The sequence below is a fragment of the Hippocampus bargibanti genome, linkage group LG20 (assembly GCF_051943395.1).
Source record: "Hippocampus bargibanti isolate YZ-2025 linkage group LG20, ASM5194339v1, whole genome shotgun sequence".
NCBI classification, from domain to species: Eukaryota; Metazoa; Chordata; class Actinopteri; order Syngnathiformes; family Syngnathidae; genus Hippocampus; species Hippocampus bargibanti.
Window position 1 is genome coordinate 11624713 of NC_142753.1, and position 23468 is coordinate 11648180.

At 39.7% G+C, this 23468-nt stretch overlaps 4 protein-coding genes and 1 long non-coding RNA gene across 8 annotated transcripts; 2 read left to right on the forward strand and 3 right to left on the reverse strand.

Moving 5' to 3' along the window:
• The first annotated feature begins 233 nt into the window (after positions 1-233).
• Positions 234-9502, forward strand: necab1 (N-terminal EF-hand calcium binding protein 1). Its single transcript, XM_089023335.1, has 13 exons — positions 234-451; positions 1291-1315; positions 2040-2148; positions 2653-2678; positions 2935-3032; positions 4071-4207; positions 5993-6114; positions 6840-6916; positions 7069-7116; positions 7256-7368; positions 8547-8624; positions 8730-8821; positions 9363-9502. Exons 1-13 carry the CDS (start codon positions 365-367, stop codon positions 9389-9391), a joined length of 1041 nt encoding a protein of 346 aa, XP_088879461.1. The 5' UTR covers positions 234-364; the 3' UTR covers positions 9392-9502.
• Positions 4153-9469, reverse strand: LOC148883217 (uncharacterized). The gene is made up of 3 exons (XR_016118625.1): positions 9346-9469; positions 8734-8834; positions 4153-4288 (listed from the first exon to the last, which is right to left on the reverse strand). It is a non-coding gene; the product is annotated as an uncharacterized LOC148883217 (long non-coding RNA).
• Positions 9503-10419: 917 nt separating the features above from the next.
• Positions 10420-15810, reverse strand: pip4p2 (phosphatidylinositol-4,5-bisphosphate 4-phosphatase 2). 3 transcript variants are annotated; one of them, XM_089023902.1, is made up of 7 exons: positions 15553-15810; positions 14608-14756; positions 14439-14545; positions 13576-13699; positions 13446-13498; positions 12554-12644; positions 10420-11497 (listed from the first exon to the last, which is right to left on the reverse strand). In XM_089023902.1, exons 1-7 carry the CDS (start codon positions 15656-15658, stop codon positions 11354-11356), a joined length of 774 nt encoding a protein of 257 aa, XP_088880028.1. In that variant the 5' UTR covers positions 15659-15810; the 3' UTR covers positions 10420-11353. The 3 variants fall into 3 exon arrangements, with proteins under 3 accessions (XP_088880028.1, XP_088880025.1, XP_088880027.1); XM_089023899.1 differs by lacking the exon at positions 10420-11497 and having other exon boundaries at positions 11515-12644; positions 15553-15787; XM_089023901.1 differs by lacking the exon at positions 10420-11497 and having other exon boundaries at positions 11519-12644; positions 14608-14753; positions 15553-15787.
• A 1177-nt stretch (positions 15811-16987) lies between these two features.
• On the forward strand, positions 16988-20117 carry LOC148883219 (uncharacterized). Of its 2 annotated transcripts, none has more exons than XM_089023287.1 (3): positions 16988-17298; positions 18308-18816; positions 19976-20117. In XM_089023287.1, exons 1-3 carry the CDS (start codon positions 17143-17145, stop codon positions 20115-20117), a joined length of 807 nt encoding a protein of 268 aa, XP_088879413.1. In that variant the 5' UTR covers positions 16988-17142. The 2 variants fall into 2 exon arrangements, with proteins under 2 accessions (XP_088879413.1, XP_088879414.1); XM_089023288.1 differs by having other exon boundaries at positions 17163-17293.
• Positions 20068-22695, reverse strand: chrac1 (chromatin accessibility complex subunit 1). The gene is made up of 4 exons (XM_089023289.1): positions 22503-22695; positions 21720-21846; positions 20849-20968; positions 20068-20206 (listed from the first exon to the last, which is right to left on the reverse strand). The coding sequence occupies exons 1-3, from the start codon at positions 22653-22655 to the stop codon at positions 20871-20873; spliced, it is 378 nt and encodes a 125-aa protein (XP_088879415.1). The 5' UTR covers positions 22656-22695; the 3' UTR covers positions 20068-20206; positions 20849-20870.
• Between the last annotated feature and the right edge of the window lie 773 nt (positions 22696-23468).

The window sequence follows — 23468 nt, forward strand, 5'->3', positions numbered from 1 at the left end:
AGCGTGTATTGCTATCGAAATAAAAACACTTTCCGCCTGTATGGTTGTCAATGGGACGTCTTCACAACAACCCATACATATTAAAAAATATTAAAATCTTGCATATTTTATACAAAACATTCTTGTTAAATCAGTCCCAAATGCTTCAAAATAATTCCATTTTCAGGGCTAATACGAACGTCTGTTTTTATTTTGTAATCTTAACCGGAAGTGTTCTGCAAGTATATCCGGCAACGTGATGGATTTTAGAGCGACGGCTCCTGACCAGCGACAGAAAACGAGAAGCAAATCGCAGTTTCATTCAGTCATTCACATTCCTGCCCACTTTACAAGAACGGGGTGAAAAAAATATATATTTTTGACGATGAATTGCTCAGAGGAATTGCCAACTGAGTGCGACAAGCCTGATATCCAGCCTGAACTGAAAAAGGGAATGTCTATTTTCATTGATGTAAGTATAAAAATATATAATAGAAAATATATATATATGTTTTTGTAATATTATTATTGTGGCGTGCAGTCTTGTGTGCTCCTTCCTCAACGGCTACATTATTATTATTATTATTATTATTATTATTATTATTATTATTATTATTATTATTATTATTATTATGAAAGGGAAAAATGCAGTCAGCCCACTTTCATGTCTAATGTGGGACTTCCACATCTATAATTGAACGTCTCTCCACTGTCAGCGATGTTCGATCGGATACTGTGGACAAAGACTCGAACCCAGAAAGATTGTCTTTACTGCCGGCAGGAGACGCAGCTATTCATGACAGACGCCTGAATTCTACAGCCCTCTGCCAAGCTATTTATTGAGAGGATATGCAAATTAAAGTGATACATTAGTAAAACAGTTTTCTTGATAAGAATACCACAAATCTGAGCGTTCTAAGCGCGAACAGCTGTAAGCAATAAAACCTCTCTTCCATGAACTGATAAATTTATAACCTGGCTAAAGAGCTCTTCCTGTGAAGGAGTTTCAAGTCGTAAATTGCTTCGGTGATAAAGGAGTTTCCCAAGTCTTAAATTCTGTCCAAGGCCAGATCTCCTAGATGAAGATGACAGTTGCTAGCTAGCTGTGTCTGTTGACCTCAGATTGACCCCAGGTTGTCCGTGCTTCAATCGTGTATTCGAGTCACACATGTTGACGAAGCATATAACAGCATGAAACTTTTCAATATGATCACTTCTTCTGTCTAATCTCTATCAATCACACACAGGCACGCGCACACACATACACGCACACAAAGTGTTGAATTGCCTTCTGTCTTTTCTGTCTTCCAGATTTTGCGGCGAGCAGACAAAAATGGTAAGTATGCGTTCCGGCGTGTCTTGTTCTAGTGGCAAGAGCACATAGTCTCGGAAATATTCAAATGGTGATTCCCCCATTGACGGCTGGTTTCCATGGAGACAGCAAAATGACCATACCCATCACTATTGGAGCTTTTCATCTGTTTGCAGAGTGTAGACTGCAAGGTTAAAATATCCCATCAATCAGGCTCCACAAATAACCCGCACAAGCCATCTGTACAATTTAAAGAGAACGTTCAAGCAAGGGAACCAGCTATTAATAATGTTTCTAGTGTGTCTCTCTGCTGTTGCAATATCACAACTTCAACCTAGAGCTCCTTGAGACACTTTATGCAAAAAGCTATCCATTCCATCAAGCCATCAACGACCATCACAAAGGTCAATAAAATGACTTTATTACACAGTACAGATTATTTCTTCAATTACAATACCATAGCGCATTTATTATACATAAAATAAGGTATATTTTGTGTAGTTTTAAGGCTTATTTAGTTGAAAATTATGTTGTATGGGGACCTGGGAACAGATTATTCTCATTTTAATGGTTTTCTATGGGAAATGAATGTTTGGAATACACACTTTGCACCTTACACACACTTTCCTGGAACCAATTAATTTCGTAAGCCAAGGTATGTATTTCTGCGGCTTACGTTCCTGTTGAGCAGGTGGATTTCTTTGCCATTTTACACTGCAGTGGTTTTAAAATGGATTTGTGCTCCCAGATGACGGCAAGCTGTCCTTTGACGAGTTCAAGGCCTACTTCTCGGACGGCGTCCTGACGCCGGAGGAACTGAAGGAGCTTTTCCACGCCATCGACAGCCACCACACAGAGTGAGTCGCCGTCAATGCCACCTTCAATTGCCAATCACAACGCACCTTTGAGCGGCACGTCGGGTTCCATCAGGAAGCTTGAACTCAATCTTTCAATCACAAGTAAGCTGGGGAACATAAAATATTCAGCGGCGTCGCTACGCCAATGAATCTCCCTGGAAGTTATTATTGCGACGCAAGCTGTGACTTTTTTTACTGACTTCTGGGTTGAGTGAACGCTGGCGCGTGTGGCTGCCACTGCTCACCCGCAGAAAAAAATATCCTGTGACTGTAAAGTGTCCTTGAGAGTTTTGAAAGGCGCTTATAAATGAAATGTATTACTATTATTTTTTATGCTGAATTGAATCTTTATGTAGTCCTAAAACTCACTATTCTGTGAGTCCTGCACTTGGAGTAAAAATGACAAAAACCCTGGCGCTGGAGTGAACAGTGAATGAGTTAAAAATGTAGCTTTTCCATGAATTGTTGACTTGAATGATGTCACTGTGTGTGTTTACGCTCCAGCAACGTGGACACAGATGAACTATGTGGTAAGTGAACTGGCCTTTATTTGATTGGATTTCTTTCTTTCTTTACTCAAGTCCAAACGCGGCTTGACAATGTGGTGCATGGCTGAAAGGACACGCGAGTCGCTACGTGTGTGGGTGGGTGAGGTCCCCACAGGCTATGCTAGCAATGCTATTTTCAACTAGCACCTGCAGCCAGTGTGTCACTTTTGTGAATGTCAACACCCCCCCCCCCCCCACACACACACACACACACACACACTTTTTTTTGTCTTTCAAGAATACTTCTCGCAGCACCTCGGGGAATACAAGAACGTTCTGGCTGCCCTGGAAGACCTCAACATGTCCATACTTAAGGCCATGGACAAGACCAAGAAGGTGAGAGAAAATAAGACAATAAGAAAAGAAAAGAAAATAATTAAATAGTTAAATAATAGTAATAATTAAATAATAAAATAATAAAATAATAAACAAATTAAAAAAAATAAAAAATACGAAAATACAAAAATTAAGGAATAACAAAATACAAAAATACAAAAATTAAAACAATAAAAAAATGCAATTAAACAATTAAAACATTAAAACATTAAAAAATAAAAAAAATAAACAATTAAAAAAATACAAAATTAAAAAATTGAAAAATTAACAATTTTAAAACATTAAAAATTAAAGTAATAAAATAATGGAAAAAATAGAAAAAATCAAAATATAAAATAATAGAAAAGTAAATTAATAAAACAAGTAAAAAATATATATACATAAAAAATACAAAAATAAAATAACATAATAATAACATAACAACAACATAATAACTTAATAACATAACATAATAACCATAAAATCCTATAATAATATAATAAAATAATATAATACGATAATATAATAATATAATAATATAATAAAATAGTAACATAATAAAACAGTAAAATCAAACAAAATTAAATGAAATTACAATACATTAAATGAAATTACTTTAAATTCAATTAAATTAATAATCTTTTTTTTTTATGGTTTCTACTGAGTTTAGCAAATGTAGAAATAATTTTTGTTACCAGATGGATGTTACCACAATTTAGCAAACCAATTATGATTCACACTGACATGAGTAATCGTTTAAAAAAATGATGATCTTAATCGGCCAAATATTGTTTCGTGCTTCAGTTGAGCACAAACGGTTCTCAAATTGTCTGTCGATGGACACAAAGGAGCTTTATTCAAACAACAAGTGCGCTCGGGTGATTCCGTTTGCTTATTTGCACCCGATTGAAACTTAATGAAATCCGTTCCTGCGGGCTTGACTTTAATTAGACTTTGAGTGACTGCGAGTTGGCGTGGCAAACACCACATCCTCCCTCTTGCTAATTAGCGCTTTGCCTTTCTTTATTTTTTTTCCCTTTTCCAATTTGTGATTGACAGGATTATCAAGAGTCCACCCACCTGGAGCAGTTTGTGACCCGCTTCCTGTTGAAGGAGACGACCAATCAGCTCCACTCGCTCCAAAGCTCTCTGGAATGCGCCATGGAGACCACCGCCGAGCAAACGCGCCAAGAAAAGTGAGATGATAGAGTGGGCCGTGACTCTTTGTTTTTGATACGGGACCTCCTGCGGTGGGGGGTTGTATGAGTTCCTTTGAACTGGGGAGAAATAAAAGAGAAAGGTCAGCGCGCGACACTGCGACCCGCTCTGATGAAACTGTTGCCATGGTGGCGGCATTACAGTATCTTCAAGGGGGATTATCGATAACCCCAATCTAGATTTGGACGCAACTACAACAACAGCAAATACCTCGGTTTACGAACCGCTTGGTTTACGAACTTTGCGGTTTACGAACGTTAAATTTATGAAAATTTTACCTTGGCATACAATCTCTTTTTTTGGGATACACACGGTGCTGCCACAATGAGTGATGTGTCGTTCACGAACGAGCCCGTTCTCCTAACAAGAAAATGGGGGCCAGCTTGTTTTGGTCCTCTATTCCCCACCCTCAGTCTTCATTTAAAGCCACGTGATTGGTCAAGAACGCAGCAGTGAGAGGAGGTGGTTTAAACATTAAAGAGACAGGCAGACGACAGAGAGAGAGAGTGAGAAAATGGATAGAAAACAGTGAAATTTGGACTCGTTTCAACCTTGATAGTTCAACGGCAGAGTGTAGACTGCAAGGTTAAAATTCCCATCAATCAGGCTCCACAAATAACCCGCACGAGCCATCTGTACACTTGATGCAAAAAGCTATCAACATAGCTAAACAGAACACAATTGATGAGGAACTAGGTAAAATTATCGCAGAGACAAGGGATCATTCCTCAAGATGGTGAAAGAAGAAGGCTACATTCCTCATCAAGTGTTTCATGCTGATGAAAGCGGCCACTCCATTCCATCAAGCCATCAACGACCATCACAAAGGTCAATAAAACCACTTTATTATACAGTACAGTTTATTTCTTTAACTATAAAACCATAGAACAGTTATTCTACATAAAATAAGGTATATTTTGTGTAGTTTTAAGGCTTAGAAAATTAGAAACTTATGTTTTATGGGGACTTGGGAACGGATTATTCTCATTTTAATGGTTTCCTATGGGAAATTAATTTTTGGGATACACACTTTCTGCCTTACAGACTATGTCTGGGAAGCAATTAAGTTCGTAAGCCAAGGTATCGCTGTATTCCAAACAGTTACTAAACAGTTTCCGGCTCAGTGTTCAATGCTAGTAGAATTTTGTTTCGGTTCTCTATTTCTGTTTCGCACTTTGCTGCGTTTTGTTTCCCCTCCACCTGATGAAAGCCCGAATGCAGCATCTTTGTATGCTATCTTGACTTGCTAGCTTGATGCTTTCACAAACGTCCTCTTCCTATTGTCACCGTCAATCATTCGCTCTCGTGTCAGTGTGAGGGTCCCTCAGCTCCCAGAGCTGCGTGGCTTCTTCCTGCGATATTTCATCTTTTCTCTCTTCTCGGAACCGTTGAAGCTAATCCCAATGCGCCGGCTGTGTACTTGCGAGAGGACCGCGAGTGGCTCCAAATTGCTTTCCGTACTCAGTTGGAGATGTGTGAAAATATGATGTTTGTACCCTCTTGTTGCTTGTAACTTTTTTTATAGAAGTCTCCAAGTGTCACTTGAAGCAATTAAAGCTTGTTGTCTGGAATAAGACGGCGTGGGTGGACAAACGGGGTCATTAGCACCTGCGCCTACGCTCTAGCGACATTGAGTCGTGCTTGTTGCCCGCTAATGAATTCATCGCAGGGCTGTATCGACTGTTTTTTTTTTTTTGGGTTAAGGAATAAGAAGCGCTCGTGGAGGAGAATTCCAATCACTAAATCACAGTTTGTTCCTGCAGACACGGTCCAGCTAAACCAGAAGTTTTATCCATCCAGTGGTCGGGTCGTCGCTCCAACCGGAGACTCCAGAGGAACAACAGCCTGTCCCCGAGTAACCCCATCATGAGTCTTGTTAACTCAGGTACCAAACATGAACCCCATCTCTCAGATATTGCCCCATTTGCTCTGGTATCACCTCATCAGCATAACTAAGCCGATGTTGCCTAAGAAGTCTGCGGTACAAACGATCCAAATTGAATCTCAGGCCACCATGGCTATTTTGATGTTTTATGAAAATAGCTTATTTTACTCCCCTTTCAAACCATCATAGACCTCATACACAGGCAGGACAATAGAAGTAATCAGTGTAGCCGCAGGGAGTAGTCCTCTGCTCCCCCCTCAACCTGAGAGTAGGGACCAATCATAGAAGAGTCTGGCACTGCCGCGTCTGGACAGTAGGGATATATATATATATATATATAGGGCCGAAACTACCAGTGAGACTTTAGTTTGCTGACGAAGCTTCTTGGATAAGAAGCGAAACGTCCGACACCTTCAAAGAAGTACAGATGAAGAAACCTTTCCATTGATATTTTCTACATAGTTTAGACCGGATGCTAGTAGATGACAAATTGTCCTGGAAGAGGTGCAAGACAGCAGCTCCTGAGTAAGATGTGATCCAGATCAAGATGGACCATTTCTAGAAGATACACTAGAAAGATGCTAACATCACTAGAATGGATGCTAACAGGCGGCTCCCAAATTTGGACGTCATCCGAAAGAGAAGCTAGTAGTGGAAAATATTGACTGGATCATAAGGTTTTAAAGCAGAATCCTTTCATCTTGCCTCATTTTTTCCCCCGCCAGGTGTGTATGAGGAGGATAGCCATTGGACAGTTCAAGTGAACAGGCTCCAGAAACTCATCGACCGCCTGGAACAAAAGGTCCTTCATCTTTTCATTTTTTTGTGTCTGCATCCCCCAATTATGACACATGCGCATGGAGAACAATGGAAACAAATGACACATGCCCACGTAGATAGTAATATAGCATTAGCGTTAGCACATGCCATCACACGTCTGTTCCATGTCCGCAGGAGATCCGCCTAGAACCCGTGGAAGATGACGTCCCGGAAAGCAAACTGGTAGGTCCTTGCAAACGATTTCATCCTTGTGTCATCAACTCAAGTGGTGATGATGAGGATGAGGATGTGTGATTGTCATGGCAACGGGACTTTCTTGAACACGTCTTGGTGGTGTGTGTGTGTGTGTGCGTGTGGATAGCACATCCTGATTGTGCAGAGGCAGCTGTCCGTGCTGGAGGATGAGCTGGAGGAGTTTCGCGTGGCACTCAGACACTACATGGATTCTGCTAGCACACAGACTGGATGTCTACAGTCAGTGCACGAACACACACACACACACACACACACACACACACACACACACACACACACATACGCGTTTTCATGTTTTTCTGGGGACTTTTCAGATCATCACTTACGAGGACCAGCCTTTCCAAATGTCTTACAGCTCGAAAATAAAAAGCAGGGATGCACATAGTGGCTATGTCAGCTTATACACACCTTTAAATATCAGACTTTATAAAGTCATGTTTGGGCAGTGTCTTTTGGGGACTTTAGAAAGAACGATTTTACATGTGTAATGGGGACTGTATTTCAATATATTTAAATGCATTGAAATAATTCACACACGGCACACACACACGCACACAGACACATTTTCAATTATTCTGGGGACCAATTTTCAGATCATCACTTAGGAGGCCACCTGTTCCAAATGACTTACAGCGCTAAAATAATAATCAGGGAAGCAAACTGTGGCTTTGTCAGCTTATACATATTTTTAAATATCAGACTTTATGAAGTCATGTTTGGACTGTGTCTTTTGGGGACTTCTGAAAAAAAAAAAAAAACGGTTTTATACGCGTAATGGGGACTAAATTTCAATATATTTAAATGCATTTAAATAATTCACGCACAGCACGGATGGTTAGGTGATATGCAAGCTAGGGTGTACCAGAACCCAAATTTCTCTATGGATTTTGAGATGTTGCAGATGGAACTCATTTTGCGGCATGATGAGGACTTGCCGACAGTGCGAGATAGATTGCTGGATGAATGAAGATCTTCATCCTTGTAACTGACATTCTGAAGCTGGCTTCATTTATCAACATATGAATCACACGCACACAACGCATGGCAGCGCTCATTATGAGCGAGGCGCAAAAAACCATTAGCATGTTTGTTTACACGCTAATGCTTCACCCCGCCCTGCTCCGCCATGTCCCGCCATCCCTTTTCTGCGTGCTGTCACTTTGAATTTAGACGAAGAAGCAGCAGCCTCAAGCGTCTTGTGACATTCAACACATGAGATGCTGCGAATGCAAGCGTGTCCAAGCTTGAGATAGCCGTGACGTCAAGCTGTTTACACATTTGGGGGGGGGGGGGGGGGTGTGACGTAACATGTGCGCGGGTGACGATGATTCGTGATGCTAACGTTGAATAATAATGATGACGATGACGACAACGCACGTGCTTTGTTGTTTACACAGCGTGGCGCTACAGCGGCTGCCTAACGAGTCACGCTTCATCCTTTATGAATTTTGGGAGCATAACAACGTGTGGAAGAAGTAGGTGCCCTTGCTTTGCATTCCTCTGGTGATACATTTGACTGGTGGTGAAGTTCCGTTTTAATAACATGCATTCCTTGCTTATATTGTATATGTGTTGCGTAGTCACCTGCAGACCAACTCCAGCAAGACTTTCCAGAGGGCCAACGTGGACTTCCTGGAAACTCCCGAGACCGTCACCACCATGCTGCTGCCGGGTATTGCCTCCAACTGTCACATCATGACATTTTATTTCATACAGCTGGCATGTTAAATGTTGGACTCAATTGGGTGGGTACTTGACATATCATCAATTTGTTTTTTTTTTTATAATATTTTGGTTTATTTTCTATAGTTTGGTTTATTTTCTAATTTATAGTGCCAATGTGCCACATTGAAAGATCTTGTATATCAACTATATCAAAATTGCAGTTTTCCATCAACATTTACATTTTTAAGAATAGTAAATGTACTTTTTTCCAATTATTAATGCCATCTTATTTCTTTTCTTTCGACCATTATAAGAACGATTTGTGTTTCAAAAGCTATTTAAATTACTGACTAATTTAAAACAGATTTAAATCGCATTTTCATTCATTGAGACATTTTTATCAAAATCGAATTGATTTCATTCAATGTTTTAATTGACTGAAAAGAATCGAATTTAATCCTTAATTTTATCACACGGTGTCTATGTTTCATAGCGTAATGCGTTTTTAAGATTGCATTAATATTCTCTCACGTTTCTGTTCGTTTCAGCTTCTTGGTGGGTCCTCAACAACAACTGAGAGCAGCGTGTCACTCACACTTGGTGAGCGTACGCATTTATGACGTCAAAACACTAGATATAAGTACTTTTGTGTTTTGTTTTCTTTATACAAGGTATAAAGACACATACTGGCAAGTTTCCGCCGTTGCTGTGTGTTTGACGATGTTTAAAAAAAAATACTGAAAATTGAAGATTTACTTCCTGACTTTCTGGCCAGCCTATCATCACCGTGTTTGGCGTGACGTCATTACGCTTGCGTTTCAGATTGTCAATGTGGAGAAAAAGGTAATAGCAGCAGCACGATCATCATAAAGAGTATTTATTTGAACACACGGCTGTCATTTGTGTGTATTTAATGTTGCTTAAGCTTAAAACACTTGAAATAAAAGATACGTTGTGTAAAATCGTGTTATGTTTACCTTCCATTTTCAGATTTGTTCAAATGAATGCATGTTTCCCTCTGGTGACGAGTACTGGTACTGTAAGTCATTTTTTACAGTCGATGAAATGTATTTCACCTTGAAATAATTGAAACAAATACAATGTGGGAAAAAACATTATGCCAATATTGAAAAGCTATTACATTTAAAATTATAAAATAAACATCGAACCACCCTCCCGAAAAAAACATTGACATTTAAACCTAAGAAAACGTTATTTTCCCCCCATCCGGTTATACTCACAAGGTTGGTGGAGCCCTCTGCTGTCTTCGGGTATGAAGCGAGGACACCCTCAACCGGTTGCCAGCCAATCGTAGAGCACACAAACAACCACAATCAGCCTGCCATGATTGTTTTTCCAGTTTGACAGGACACAGGAGGACCGGAAAAAGCCCACTCGTCTCGGGGAGAACATGCAAACTCCACACAAGAAGGCCAGAATCTCCATATTGTGACGTCACCACACTAACCACCGGTACACTTGACCGCCCCTAGGAAAAAAATATATGTGAAATGAAAAAAATATCTATATCTATCTATATATATATATATATATATATATATATATATTTCAACACACTAGGCTGCAACAGCATGACACCAGAAGTCAGTTTTTGTACTTTTATTGATAAATAGTCACTTTGAAAAAAGAACCAAACTTTGCCTTTCACAATAATGTACAAAGAGTCATCTTCATATTATTTCGCTTCCCATGTCATATTCCTGCAGAATACACCCTCGATTGGGTTGGATGCGCCACGGGATGCTTTGTTCTTTAAATTTAAAATTACTGTAGGATTACTTCAGGGTTACATTCTTTGAAAAAAAAAGTTCACAGAGAAGATGCGGGTTCTCGTGATGGATGCAACGTAATAATAATAAGCATAAGCGCCTTTCAAAACTCTCAAGGTCACTCTACAGTCACATGAACAGTTTTTCTGTGGGTGAGCAGTGGCAACCACACGCGCCAGCGTTCACTCAACCCACTCACAGAAAGCTAACTCGCCAGCAAATAGATAGCTAATAGCTAGCCTGCTAGCCCGCCATATATCTAATATATAGCTCGCTAGATAGCTAGCAAGCCAGCCACACAGCTAATAAACCGGTTGAATGTCAGTGGGAGATTAAAAAAAATAAATAAAGACATTTAAAAAATGATTGCTGTATGACCTTAAAAGTGTGTGTTTACGCTACGCATTATTAATAACAATACTGTGTTCAGACCAAGTTAATTACAAATGTCCGACCAGAAATATGTTTTACAGCCTACGGTGTCGTCATAACGAACGCCTGTGTCGCATAGTTTGGACACCCGCACGTTACAGTAAATGGCCACCTAGCTTAATTTAGGTGGACGCTAACTAGCAGCAAAACGACTCAAAATTCACCTTAAAAAAGCTGTAGTGCAATGAGTGAAATGTTATTTCTTCGTAGCTCATTTTCGCTTCGTTACTCGGGTAAAAAAAAAGGCTTGTTGTATCAATGAGTGGAACCCAAAAGGTGAAAAGGTCAGAGGTCAGGCAAGCAAGGGGCGGGGCCTCCTAGGCAAAACTATTCTCCGGGTAACTGATTTTAATGGCACCCCAGTAGCATGCTCGCACCAGACAGATGACGCCCACCAGGTACGCCAGCGCCCACGACACGTAGGTGGCGTTGTAGCGATGGGCAAAGGCCCGAGTGCCCACCTGTTGGAAACAAAACATGGAAGAAACAGACGAGGAACAATTCCACAACCACAAGACATAAATAAAATTTAAATTAAAATTAAAATTTAAATTAAAAAAAAAAATAATAAATAAAAATAAACAAACATAATAATAAAAATAAATACAAATAAATAAATACATCAATAGATCGATAAATAGATAAATGAATGAATGAATGAATGAATGAATGAATGAATCAATCAATCAATCAATAAATAAATAAATAAATACCGGTAAATGTTAAAAGAAGGAACAAGAAAAATCACCGACACAAAATTGAAACAGACATGACAAAAAAATAGAAAATATTAGAAAAAGAGGAAAAATGAAAAAATAAACAAATAGATAAATACATTAATAAATAAATACATGTATAAATAAAGACTATAATTAAACACAAATAAATATGTACATAACTACATAAATATAAATATATAAAATAAAAATACACGTAAATTAAAAAAAATACATATAGATTAATAAATAGATAGCTAGGTAGCTATATAGCTTCAGCAAGATAGATAGCTAAATAGCTAGCTAGAACAAATGCCAATTAGGGCAATGTCAATTCTTAATGTTTTTACATAGGGATTAAATAGATAATGAGACAAAAAAAACTAAACAAATAATGAAAAAGCAAATTACATGAAAAATATCGAAATACCGTAATAGGAAATATTTCCCGCATGAGTAAAAAAATAAAAAATATGGATAACAATTACACAAAAAATAAGCAAAATATAGACATAAACAACAGCTACAAAGATACTGAAAAAGAATATCACTTAATTAATGCAAATGTAAATTACATATTTTGATGACATTATCACCAAAAAATTACCAATTACAATATTAGCATATTTGACAATAAAGCTGACTTTAAAATAGCTTAAGAATCCCAAACACCAGCACACTATCCCACTTCATCAGCCCACCCTGAACTCCATTTTTTGTGCTGTCTAATCCATATTTTTCATTTCCACCAAAATGTGTCCCATTTAAAGCCACATCACGAAAGTGACAAGTGCCACTTACCGTTAACCCCACGCCAATGAAGATGCAGATCATCCCCACAGTGATATAAGCGCAACAGCGCCGCCTAGGGAGCGCGCTACCCACGGACGAGCTACAAACAAACACAGAAAACGGAAATAATAATAAGAATAATACATTTCATTTATAAGCGCCTTTCAAAACTGTCAAGGTCACTTGACAGTCACAGGATCAGTTTTTCTGTGGGTGAGCAGCGGCAGCCACAAGTAAGCGCAATCCTAAATTGTCGCTGGTCTCATGATAGGCCTTCAGGGCGCGCTTGATTTCCGTCTCAGCTCTCACATGCCTCTCATGTGACGCCGCTTAAGTCGGAGGGGAAAGAGGAAGGGTGGGTGGGGGGGATGGGGATGGGGGTGCAAAGCAAGGGGAAGATGGGCTCCAGAATGACCTGATTCCTTCCCTTCTCAGATTTTTTTTCTTTACATACCAGCAATGAAGCCGCTCGTGTGTATGATATGATAGTTGTCCATGCTTTGTTACACCTTCAGCTGTATATTTAAAAGACAACCGACGCCTCCGGACAAGTTGTGTCCATAATTTGTAAAATCACTTCAAATGACTTCTACTGAGCGTAGCAAGGGAGCATTTGTTGTAGGTACTTCCTTAATTTTAAAAAAAATCCTTTATCCTTCGCAACAATGTTTTTTTTTCCCCATTAGTTATCTTATTGTGTTTCTAGTTGTGAAAAATGGGGCAGGCAACTTTATGGCGGGGAAGGCAACTTTTCAGAGTTGTCTGCCTTGGTGTGCGCTAACTTTTTTTTTAATGAGTTTCAGACACTACCTGTATATAAATCAATATGTATTGTATTGTGTTGTGTAAAGTTCAAGGTCAACAAATGACTGGGGTTTCGTGCGTATATGTGTGTACTTACATTTTTTTGCAGTGGGGGCACTTGGCTAACGTGTTGAAGCGCACTTCCATCCACTGAAAAACACACACACACTGCAAATTAAAGGCAACATTAAAAAATATGAAATTATGCTTTTGCTTGAAACATATACCAGGAAAGTGTTGCCGCAGTGGCCGCAGACTACCCGCGTTCCCTCAGGCTGGATGGGGAGGGCGGGTTGGGCGGGTTGCTCCTCAGGGATCACCATCACCGGGCTCAGGTTGATGATCCGTCTGCTGTAGGACAACAGGAAGTCGGGATTCAATTTGGTTTGTGGACGTTATTCTTATTAGGGAACAGTGGCATGTTTTTTAATTGAATATTAACACATTTATTCTGGATAGAATTTAAAGAAAATAACCAGGAGGAGACTCTGCTGAGCAGTTGCGTCTTTTCGGCAACGCGAATATGCCAGCACTGTTTTTGATTGCGCCTGTAACGGGCGCCATTTTCACAGCCCCACTTTGTTCAGCGGAAAGATCGGTACTGTTGTGGATCTGTCGCGGCTTGGAATTGAAGCGGATTTATGTGGGGGCAGGAGATGTCAGACAATCTTTTTTCGTCAATGGATGCTAAAGCTTCATGTTTGATATGGGAGGACTCCTTTAATCAATTGCAAACATGTATGCTTTCCTCTTCGGAACTATTGGAATCACATTCATAACTAGATGAGTAACAAGAAAGCATCTTCTCTGAATCAGAAGCCATTGTTTTGATTCTCCAGCAAGGCAAGACATCCTGGCGTGATGTCACAAATAAGGGGGCGGGACATTCTGAAACTCAGCATCTCCGAGGTCATTTTGAAGTCGTTTATGGACACTTTAAGTCATTTTTATTGGTGTTTTTCATTTGACTAAAAATATCAGTATATTGGGTATTGTAGATGATATAAAACGTTTTTATGATGTCAGTAAGGAAACAAAAACATGGTGTCGGTTGTCCTTTAAGTAACTGTTAACGTTGTTGTTTGCGTACCAGTTAGGCCGCGGGCATCCTATCCTCCTTGAAGTGTCTTTGCAGATGAGGAGGCAATTGCAGGGACACCTCACGTACTTTTTCCCCGTGGGCGGATTCTTGATAGGCTGCGATGGCAACGAAAGAGACGTGACTCACGGCGACGACAAACAAACCGCCGTCAACTTACGGTAGCCTCGTTGCACACCGTGCACTTGACCACGTGCTGGTGCATCTTGCCGTCCAGATGGATGAGGGACTGGCACACCCGGCAGTTGATGACGGGAATGCCGCCCGCATCCGGGCTGGCGATTGCCGTGTATGGCGGAGGTAATTCTGCTTTTAAGGTAAGATAACATTCATTCATGTATCAGTTATTTACAGAGCAAAAAAATTACTTGTATTATTAATTTGTTACATGAACACAAAATGTCCAAAGTGAGAAGAAAATGAGTCCAGACAGGCTTTGATTTCTGCCCACCTCATGACACCCATGATGGCTCGCCATGTGATTGCCAGCCTTGGTAGCACCATAACAACGACCCCCTTTTTGCATACCACGCCACTTTATACGTGATACATTTTAAGGTGGGTTTGGAGATGGGATTTGAAAAGTGGAAAGAGAATCAATATTAAAGATCTTTGAAGTTGATGGACAACATTTGCTTTTGGCGGGCCACATGAAATGATGGATTCGGGTGTGAGTTGGACAGCTGGATTGTAGATTATCAATCACCTACATCGTTTTAATTGGCAGATGTTGACTGGATTGTTTTCGTCTCTACTCCCCGACCTCTCTTTCCCAAATACTCAGACATAACTACGCTATGAGGCTGATATACGATTTAATAGTCCTCGATAGTGACACCAAACCGCGAAAAATTGAGTGACCAAAAATGAAGCCATTTTAATGGGGCATATTCAACGTCATGAGGCTGCTCAATTTTCATCAGGACAACCATCGACCTCACGAATAATGTTGTCAGGCCTCGCCTGAGTGGTGATGTAGCATTTCATACGACAGGCCTCCGCTCTGATAATCCAGTGCTCCACTTCTCACAAACCCCAACCCATGGAAGCCCCTTGCTAGCTGAAAACTAGCCTCTCCATTTGCCCCCCCGTCCACGCAGTTTACCTCGGGGGCTGGTGTCGTTCAGGTAAGGCGGCGCGTTGGGAGTGACGTTCTCCGAGTTGGGAGTGGACAAAAGCGGCGAGCGCTCGTCCGTGCCGTCGGAGGCCATCGTGGATGTCAGGCCGGAGGTGGCGAGCCCGTTGCCGGCGGCGGTTTGCTCGTTGGCTCGTTGGCTTTTCTCCGGAGGTCCGGCCGACAACAGAGAGCGGCGACGGCGGCGGCGGGGTCGTGGTGACGTCACGGCAAGGACTGTGTGTCCTGCAAGGGGAGGGGCGGAAGTGAGGCGCATGCGCAAACACACAAACAAACGATGGGCGTAGTTACAACATGCGACCATAGGGTGTCGCTAAAACACAACTAATTCATAGTACGTATTAAAAATGTGTTTTCCATCTTCCAATCTTTATTTTATTTTATTTAGATTTCATACATGTTAAGTTTCAGAAATCATAAATCGAATCGGGAGATGTTCGTAATCGCTACTCTGTGGTGCGTGTTAAAATAATGTGAGCGTTACAAAAGTGTAAATTAAAAGTACCGTCAAATAAAACATAAAAATGATTTCATTGTGTATTTATACATTCAGGGAGGATAAAAATGTTTTTTTCCATTTTCTTTTGTTTCACCTTACAAATGAACTGTCTGTATTGTGTCAATGGTTGGTGAGGCTTAACATGTATGTCTTTATTTTATTTATATTTATAAATATATATATATATTTATATTTTATTTGTTTCTCCTTAACGTTCCATGAATATTCCGTTTTCGTGACGACATCTTACATTATTTTTACGTTTTTTTGCCTCTAATACGATAATGTTATAGAACGTTTTGAGAATATATTCCTGTATTAATGTAATCTGAAAGATTCGTGGTGCACTCACTTTCCATTCCAGTGTTTAAAGGACAACCGACGCCACCGGACAAGTTGTGTCCATAATTTGTAAAATCGGACTTCTTTAATCGGTTGCAGACATGTATGCTTTCCTCTTCAGAACTATTTGAATTATTCATAATTGTATGAGTAACAAGAAAGCATCTTCTCCCAATCTGAAGCCATTGTTTTGGTTCTCGAGCAATGCAGCCGTCTTGGCGTGACGTCACGAGCAAGGGGGCGGGACCTTCTGAAACTCGCCATTTCCAAGGTCATTTTGAAGTACTTTTGGGACACTAGCTCATTTTTATTGGCGTTTTTCATTTGACTAAAAATACCAGCCTGTGTGTTTTGAGTATTTTAGATGCTATAAAACGTTTTTCTGATATCAGTTAGGAAACAAAAAATTGGTGTCGGTTGTCCTTTAAGTCAACTTTCTGGCTTGGACGTTTCATAAACAAACACAAAAAAAAATGTGTTATTCAGCAGACAAATATTTTCAAATAGTTTTGTGTTGGACAAATGCCTCCTATTGTTTTGTTTGCTTGTAAAATGGCCTTGTAGGGGATGTCATGGTGAAAAGCATCTCTTTGTCTATTTTTCCATCCAGAAAACGTGCTGGACGTGCATGTTTGTGTGTGTGTGTGTGCAGTCTGCTCTTGATTAGTTCAAGTTTTCCGGCGGTTCTTGGTGCGAGGCAGTAAAGGGTGAAGCGTCCAATGCAAGACCAGCACTCATTCTTTCCGACGACTTCAGGCAGTTGGAGCAGACGAGAGCGGCAGGACTTTTTTTTGGACTTTGGTGTTCAAGGTTTTTCTGGAAGGCAGAACTACAAGCAAGATTTTGTTACGACAACATTTAGTTGTGAAAGTAAGGTAAAAATTTGTGAATGTGATGTCGCAGTATTGTTTATACAAGGCATGGTGTGACTCGGTTTTTCCAGTCTTACCTTGCTCCATGTAGTTTCAAGACGGGTTGGAGAATTATTTTCGTTCTCTTAACTAATGCGAAGAAAAATACAAAACAATGTTGATTATGACAGATGATGTATGATTTAGGGTGCGATTTTTATGACCTTAAAGGACAACCGACACTTCAAATGACTTCTACTGAGTGTATTTTACAAAGATTCCAGCGCATATCGCTATATTTGACCTTTCAGGACTCGCGCTGAATATTCAGGAAGTCTTGTTTTCGAGTTGGTGACGATTCCTGACGTGACGTCACTGAGAGAACGCCCCTGACCGAGAAAGCGACACACAATGCATTTTGGGTACTTTGTTTAGTCTGAAAACTTTGTGTTAATGGCAAAATTAGAAGGAAAACACATAAATAACGTGATGGTGAATCGTTGTGTGTTGCACCAAGACTACTATTTGATACTAGTTGACACAAATTCCCAGCAGACAAATCAGCCCATTTCCAACGGAGCTTTGGCGCCATCTTGTGCATTTTCTGGGACGCTTTATTGGAGTCCAGACACCTCAAAATAATACGGAAGGACTCCTGTAATCGATTGCAAACATTTATGCTTTCCTCTTCAGAACTATTTGAATCATATTCATAATTGTATGAGTAACAAGAAAGCATCTTCTCCCAATCTGAAGCCATTGTTTTGATTCTCGCGCAAGGCAAGACGTCCTGGCGTGACGTTACGAACAAGGGGGCGGGACCTTCCGAAATTCACCATCTCCGAGGTCATTTTGAAGTAGTTTTGGGACATTTTAAGTCATTTTTATTGGTGTTTTGCATTTGACTAAAAATATCAGCCTGCGTGTTTTGGCTATTTTAGATGCTATCAAACGTTTTTCTGATGTCAGTTAGGGAAGAAAAAAATGGTGTCGGTTGTCCTTTAAAGGTATATTTGTGCTTGTTTGTTTGGAGATGCTGGATCGGATAATGTGGACTTGGACCTGGCTCCTAGTGGGCTTCTGTGCGTACGCCCTCCATGAAGACATCTCTGCTGACAAGGACGACTGGACCGATGACAAATGGGGTTCTGGTTTCGCCCCGGTGTATCATTTCGTCACCGACAGACCACCTGAAACAACAGCAGCAGCAGAAGAGAGCCCCGCAGGGTCAACCAATTGCACGCAGAACTTCTGGTTGCCGTCACCCACGCTGGGAATTTGTTGGGAGAACATAGCCGGGCCCGAAGAGCTGGCCCGTTCCCGCCTGCTGGCGCTGGAGAACCAGGCCGCCCTTGAGGCTGTGACCTCTTCTTGCGGCGTGGAAAATGGCGGGTTGTCCTACCAGCGGCAGGCCAGTGACGAGGTCCAGGGGGTGCTCGCGGACCACCGCAGTGTGGCTGAAGTCCTGGAGAACATGGAGAAGGTCTTCGTCTCCCTGGAGGAGAAGAGGAAGGAGGGGAAGGATGGGAGACTCCTTGCGAGGTGATTCGTTGTCCATTTTGTGTGATTCCATACGGCCGCTTTCTTTGAAGTGTTTGAGTCCTAGATATTCCAAACAAGTGAATCTGATCCATAACATACCAGGGGGAGGGGGGGTAATTAAAAAAAATAATAGGTGATTTAAAAAAAATACGGCTGAATATAAAATGACTTAGTGTCCAAAAACGATTTCAAAATGAAACCGGAAATGGCGAGTGTCAAAAGGTCCCGCCCCCTTGTTCGTGACATCACGCCAAGACGTCTTGCCTTGCTCGACAATCAAAACAATGGCTTCAGATTGGGAGAAGATGCTTTCTTGTTACACATCCACTTATGAATAGGATTCAAATATTTCTGAAGAGGAAAGAATACATGTTTGCAATCGATTAAAGGAGTCCTGCCATATCAATTTGAGCCGTCGAGGACAGCATGTAGTGTCCCAGAAAATGCACAAAATGGCGCCAAAGCCACACAGTATCTGAATCAGAATCATCTTTATTGTCAAGTATGTAGAACACACAAGGAATTTGTTTCCGGTAGAACAAGCTGCACTAGTATCGTCGTCAAAAAAATTGCTAAGTGGCACTATACAGTTCCATTTTGGCTACTGCTGTATCTATATTTATATTAAAGTTTTCAGAATACAATATAGTAATATTAATATATAAAAGTTTTCCTTATATATATATATATATATATATATATATATATATATATATATATATATATATATATATATATATATATATATATATATATATATATATTCTGAAAACTTTTATATACTGTATTATATTTGGAAAACCTCTATATTTATCTATTATGCAGTATTTGGAAAACCTATTATTATTATTATATATTAAATTTGGAAAACAAATATTTTTACATATTATATTTAGAAAACCTTCATATATTATATTTGGGAAAACTTGTGTATTTATATATTTGGATAACTCTTCTATACTATATTTGGAAAACTTTTATATATTTATATGTCATTTGGAAAAACATCTATATTTACATGTATATATTATATTTGGAAAACTTGTATGTTTATATATTTGGAAAAAAATCTATCTATATTGCAGTTTAATTGTACATACCATCTAATTTCTGCTTCAGATATTCTTATCCTCCATTTTGTGTTACCTACAATGTGTAGCATGAAGGAACATCAGGCCCACACGAGGGAGTCGGCGTGGGTCCGCGAGAACCTTGCGTCGGCCCTGGAGAAGAGCTTGTCCACCTTGGAGGACAATCTCATCAACATGCAGCTTAGACTCCACAAACTCATCCGCCAATGACCACCAGGAGGACACCAATACGTTGATCGGCGGTGGAATATCTTGCATTTTTGCACTTTTTTCCCATCTTACTGTCAGTCATCTGAAAGCTGATATAGGAAACATGAATCTGTGTTCATAACGTCAAAAGATGATTGCTAAGATGTATTTCATAAAGGCCGATATGCTGATCAAAAAGAAATAGTTGTGAAAGCATTCTGATTTAATCAGCAACAGCGTACGTGTAGTACAGTACAGCGTTTTTGTTCACATACATCATGTGGAAAAATACTCCCACTCCCTTCAAAAAACTAACAAATTTCAAGTATTTCAGCTCTAGCGTGATGCAACTCTTTCAAAAAATAGACCAACACGGCAGCTACGTTAGCATTTAAAAACATGCTAAAATGCCGCATTTGTGATTGTTTTAAGGAACAACCGACGCCTCCGGACAAGTATGTACATAATATGTAAAATGGCTTCAAATGACTTCTACCGAGCGTATTTTAATAAGATTCCACGGCATATAGCCATATTTTATGTTTTAAGACTCTGCGCTGAATATTCCGCAAGTCTTGTTTTTGAGTTGGTGACGAGTCCGTACGTGACGTCACTGAAGGAACGCCCCTGACTGAGAAAGGACATTTTGATACGCATCACCATTTTGCTTCTTTGAAGGCTTCATCGCCAATTGGTCCCAAGTCAACATGACTCCTATCAGTCTTGTGGGATTTGAAACAGTTCATCTGTACCAGACATGAGCTCCATTTTGTTTTAGAAATCAGCGGCTTCTTCTTCTTCTTCTTCCTCTTCTTGCATCTGCTCTAAAGATTTGAGGTAGTCGCGAGCCAGGATCTTCTTCGGGAGGATATCTGCGGAGGGAAGAAGAACAGCCTAACTTAGCATTGAACAACTTGTGATTATTTTTTTTTCTTTGGAAAGGACGCAAAAATAATAATTATCGATCTGACGATCTGTTTTGGGTATTTTAGATGCTATAAAACGTTTTTCTGATGTCAGTTAGGAAACAAAAATAAATGGTGTCGTTGTCCTTTAAAGTGAAACAAATATTTAGCTTATATTTAGCTTGTAGTTGACATGCACATTCCACCATGATGTCCCTGATCCACTGGTGGAAAGACGCTTTGATCCTCTCCTCTTTCATCTAGAACTGCTTCATGTCATCACAAAGAGGGTACAGCAAGTCCTGAAGAATGAATGTCTCTCTGTGTCTTTGTTTTGTCATATTGTCTCTATGCTGTCATATTATTTGTTATTTAGTTTTTTTTGTTCTTTTGACTTCAAGACGGCGCCGCGAGAGTGGCTGCCTTTCCAGTAGCTCATGTATTTCGTTTTTCTACTTTCATTCCTTTCATCACTTTGCTGCTGTGAAATGTAAATTTCTCCACTGTGAGACTAATAAAGGCATATCCAATATCCAATATCCAATATCCAATATTTATTTGGTAAATATTTATTTTCGTTAATTTTTGTGGTTAAATGAATGATAGTTAATGGACTTCTTAAAAGTTGAACAAACTGGCATCTTAGTAACAGTAAAATGCTGGATGAGCAATTTAAACACTTTTTCTAATGTTCATGTGAGTTAATGGCGGGTGTCACCTGTTAGAAACTGAAAGGTTTCCATCTCCTCTGCGGCATTCGCCAGGTCACTGTAGGACAAAGTGCGTTTTTCTTTTCCTTGGCCATTGTTGAATGATGACAGTGCCAAGTGTTGGACAAACATCTCCTTTAAGAAAAAAAACACAAGTAAATAAATAGTTTTCAACAGTGATTCCCAACCACTGTGACTGTCGGGTGTGCCTCAAGAAAAAAAATAATTTATTCAACAGAGATCTGTTATTTTTACTATCACTACTGTGTTTATCTAATTGTGTCCGGGCGCCGGAGAGTAAAACACAACTCACTGCTCGTCCACTAGAATGATTCTAGTGATTTTCAACCGCTGTGCCGCGGCATACTAGTTCGTGAGGTGTGCCGTGAAAAACTATCCAATGACCTTTTTAAAATTTAACAAAGATTTATTCATCATTTTCTCCCAATATTATGTAATTGTCCGGTGTGCGTGCTAAAAAGACTGGGAGGGTAATTTAATATTCGTCCGTGTGGCAACACGTCACTGATTACCTCGTTCCTACGAGATGGTTAGTGGTGTGCCGCAAAAAAAATGCAAATGTAAAAAAAACGTGCCCTGGTTCAAAAAAGGTTGAAAAACCTCTAGTAGATGGCCGTTAAGTACAATTGACATGTGTAAGCACCTTTTGCATTTCTCTCAGGTCAAACGTTTGCCTTTTTTCAACACAAGTAAGGAAATACTTCCGAAGACCACGAAGTAGACTGGCTACTTTATGTGTGCCAACAAGCTAACATGAGCATTTTTTTTACCGTTGCCTTGGTGGTAAGGAAAAGCGCTTCCTGGTTAATATTGGATACGTCTGGGGAACTCTTCATGATCAAGCGAACTCGGGAAATGGGCAAGGAAAGGCCCTTTTTGCCACCCGGCGTTTGGTCGTCCTTGTTGGGGCTAACATGAGACATCTTAGCATGGGGGAAGACGAGAGATCCAAACTTCTTCCAAAGTATTGTTTGAATGGTTATGCTCTTCTTCGGCTGTAGCCGGGATCGATTATGTTTCTGTAGCGCCCTCTTTTGGGCTGAAATGCTCTGAGTAGAAATAATGTCGACAAATTATTTATTGGTTTTGTCAACTACGAACGTTAAAAATAAACATAGAAGTAAATAAGTACATAGACAAATAAATTAAAAATACAACATTTATTCTTCAAAAATTGAATGTCTAAAATTCAAAGTTCATCAGTCAAAAACTCTGAAGTCAACGGAATCAGGGTACAATTTTAAATTATATAAACATATATATCCACCACGTAATTCTTTTATGATGATAATTTAATGTATTTAATTTGAAACCCCCCGGGTCTTATTTCTGACTGTGTGTGTTGATGACATGCCAGGGAGTTGGGACAAGATCGAAGAACCAGACTTCAACCCTTGAAGAACTTTTGTCGGTCTTCTGCACAACATTCAGTACCAGAATAGTATTTAATATTTAGCTATGAATGTACATATATGAAATTTCAACAACATTAAGAAGGGAAAAAAATAACGGAGACATCTGTGAATGCCTTGTAGCAAGGGGAGAGAATGAAGCATAAAATATTGCATTTATTTATTTATTCGTTTATTTTTGTTTTAGGAAGAGACGTCAAATCGTCAGTGTGTGTTTAGGTGTGTGTAAATCATTTATACATTATCAATATTAGAGAATACAGGGGGAAAATGCAATATCAATACGACAGGTGGCAGCTAACCCATTTCAAAATAACCGTAGAA

Excerpts from the sequence above, each read along its gene's own strand:
- LOC148883219 (XM_089023287.1), top strand. The coding sequence starts at position 17,143 with ATGCAAGACCAGCACTCATTCTTTCCGACGACTTCAGGCAGTTGGAGC. Across the intron at positions 17,299-18,307 it reads CATTTAGTTGTGAAAGTAAG|ATGCTGGATCGGATAATGTG; the intron begins GTAAAAATTTGT and ends GTTTGTTTGGAG. Across the intron at positions 18,817-19,975 it reads GATGGGAGACTCCTTGCGAG|CATGAAGGAACATCAGGCCC; the intron begins GTGATTCGTTGT and ends TACAATGTGTAG.
- necab1 (XM_089023335.1), top strand. The coding sequence starts at position 365 with ATGAATTGCTCAGAGGAATTGCCAACTGAGTGCGACAAGCCTGATATC. Across the intron at positions 2,149-2,652 it reads ATCGACAGCCACCACACAGA|CAACGTGGACACAGATGAAC; the intron begins GTGAGTCGCCGT and ends TTTACGCTCCAG. Across the intron at positions 2,679-2,934 it reads GGACACAGATGAACTATGTG|AATACTTCTCGCAGCACCTC; the intron begins GTAAGTGAACTG and ends TTGTCTTTCAAG.
- pip4p2 (XM_089023899.1), bottom strand. The coding sequence starts at position 15,658 with ATGGCCTCCGACGGCACGGACGAGCGCTCGCCGCTTTTGTCCACTCCC. Across the intron at positions 13,700-14,438 it reads GGATGCCCGCGGCCTAACTG|CAGACGGATCATCAACCTGA; the intron begins GTACGCAAACAA and ends GTTGTCCTACAG. Across the intron at positions 12,645-13,445 it reads TGCCCCCACTGCAAAAAAAT|CTCGTCCGTGGGTAGCGCGC; the intron begins GTAAGTACACAC and ends GTTTGTTTGTAG.
- chrac1 (XM_089023289.1), bottom strand. The coding sequence starts at position 22,655 with ATGTCTCATGTTAGCCCCAACAAGGACGACCAAACGCCGGGTGGCAAA. Across the intron at positions 21,847-22,502 it reads TCCTTACCACCAAGGCAACG|GAGATGTTTGTCCAACACTT; the intron begins GTAAAAAAAATG and ends TTTTTCTTAAAG. Across the intron at positions 20,969-21,719 it reads AACCTTTCAGTTTCTAACAG|ATATCCTCCCGAAGAAGATC; the intron begins GTGACACCCGCC and ends TTCCCTCCGCAG.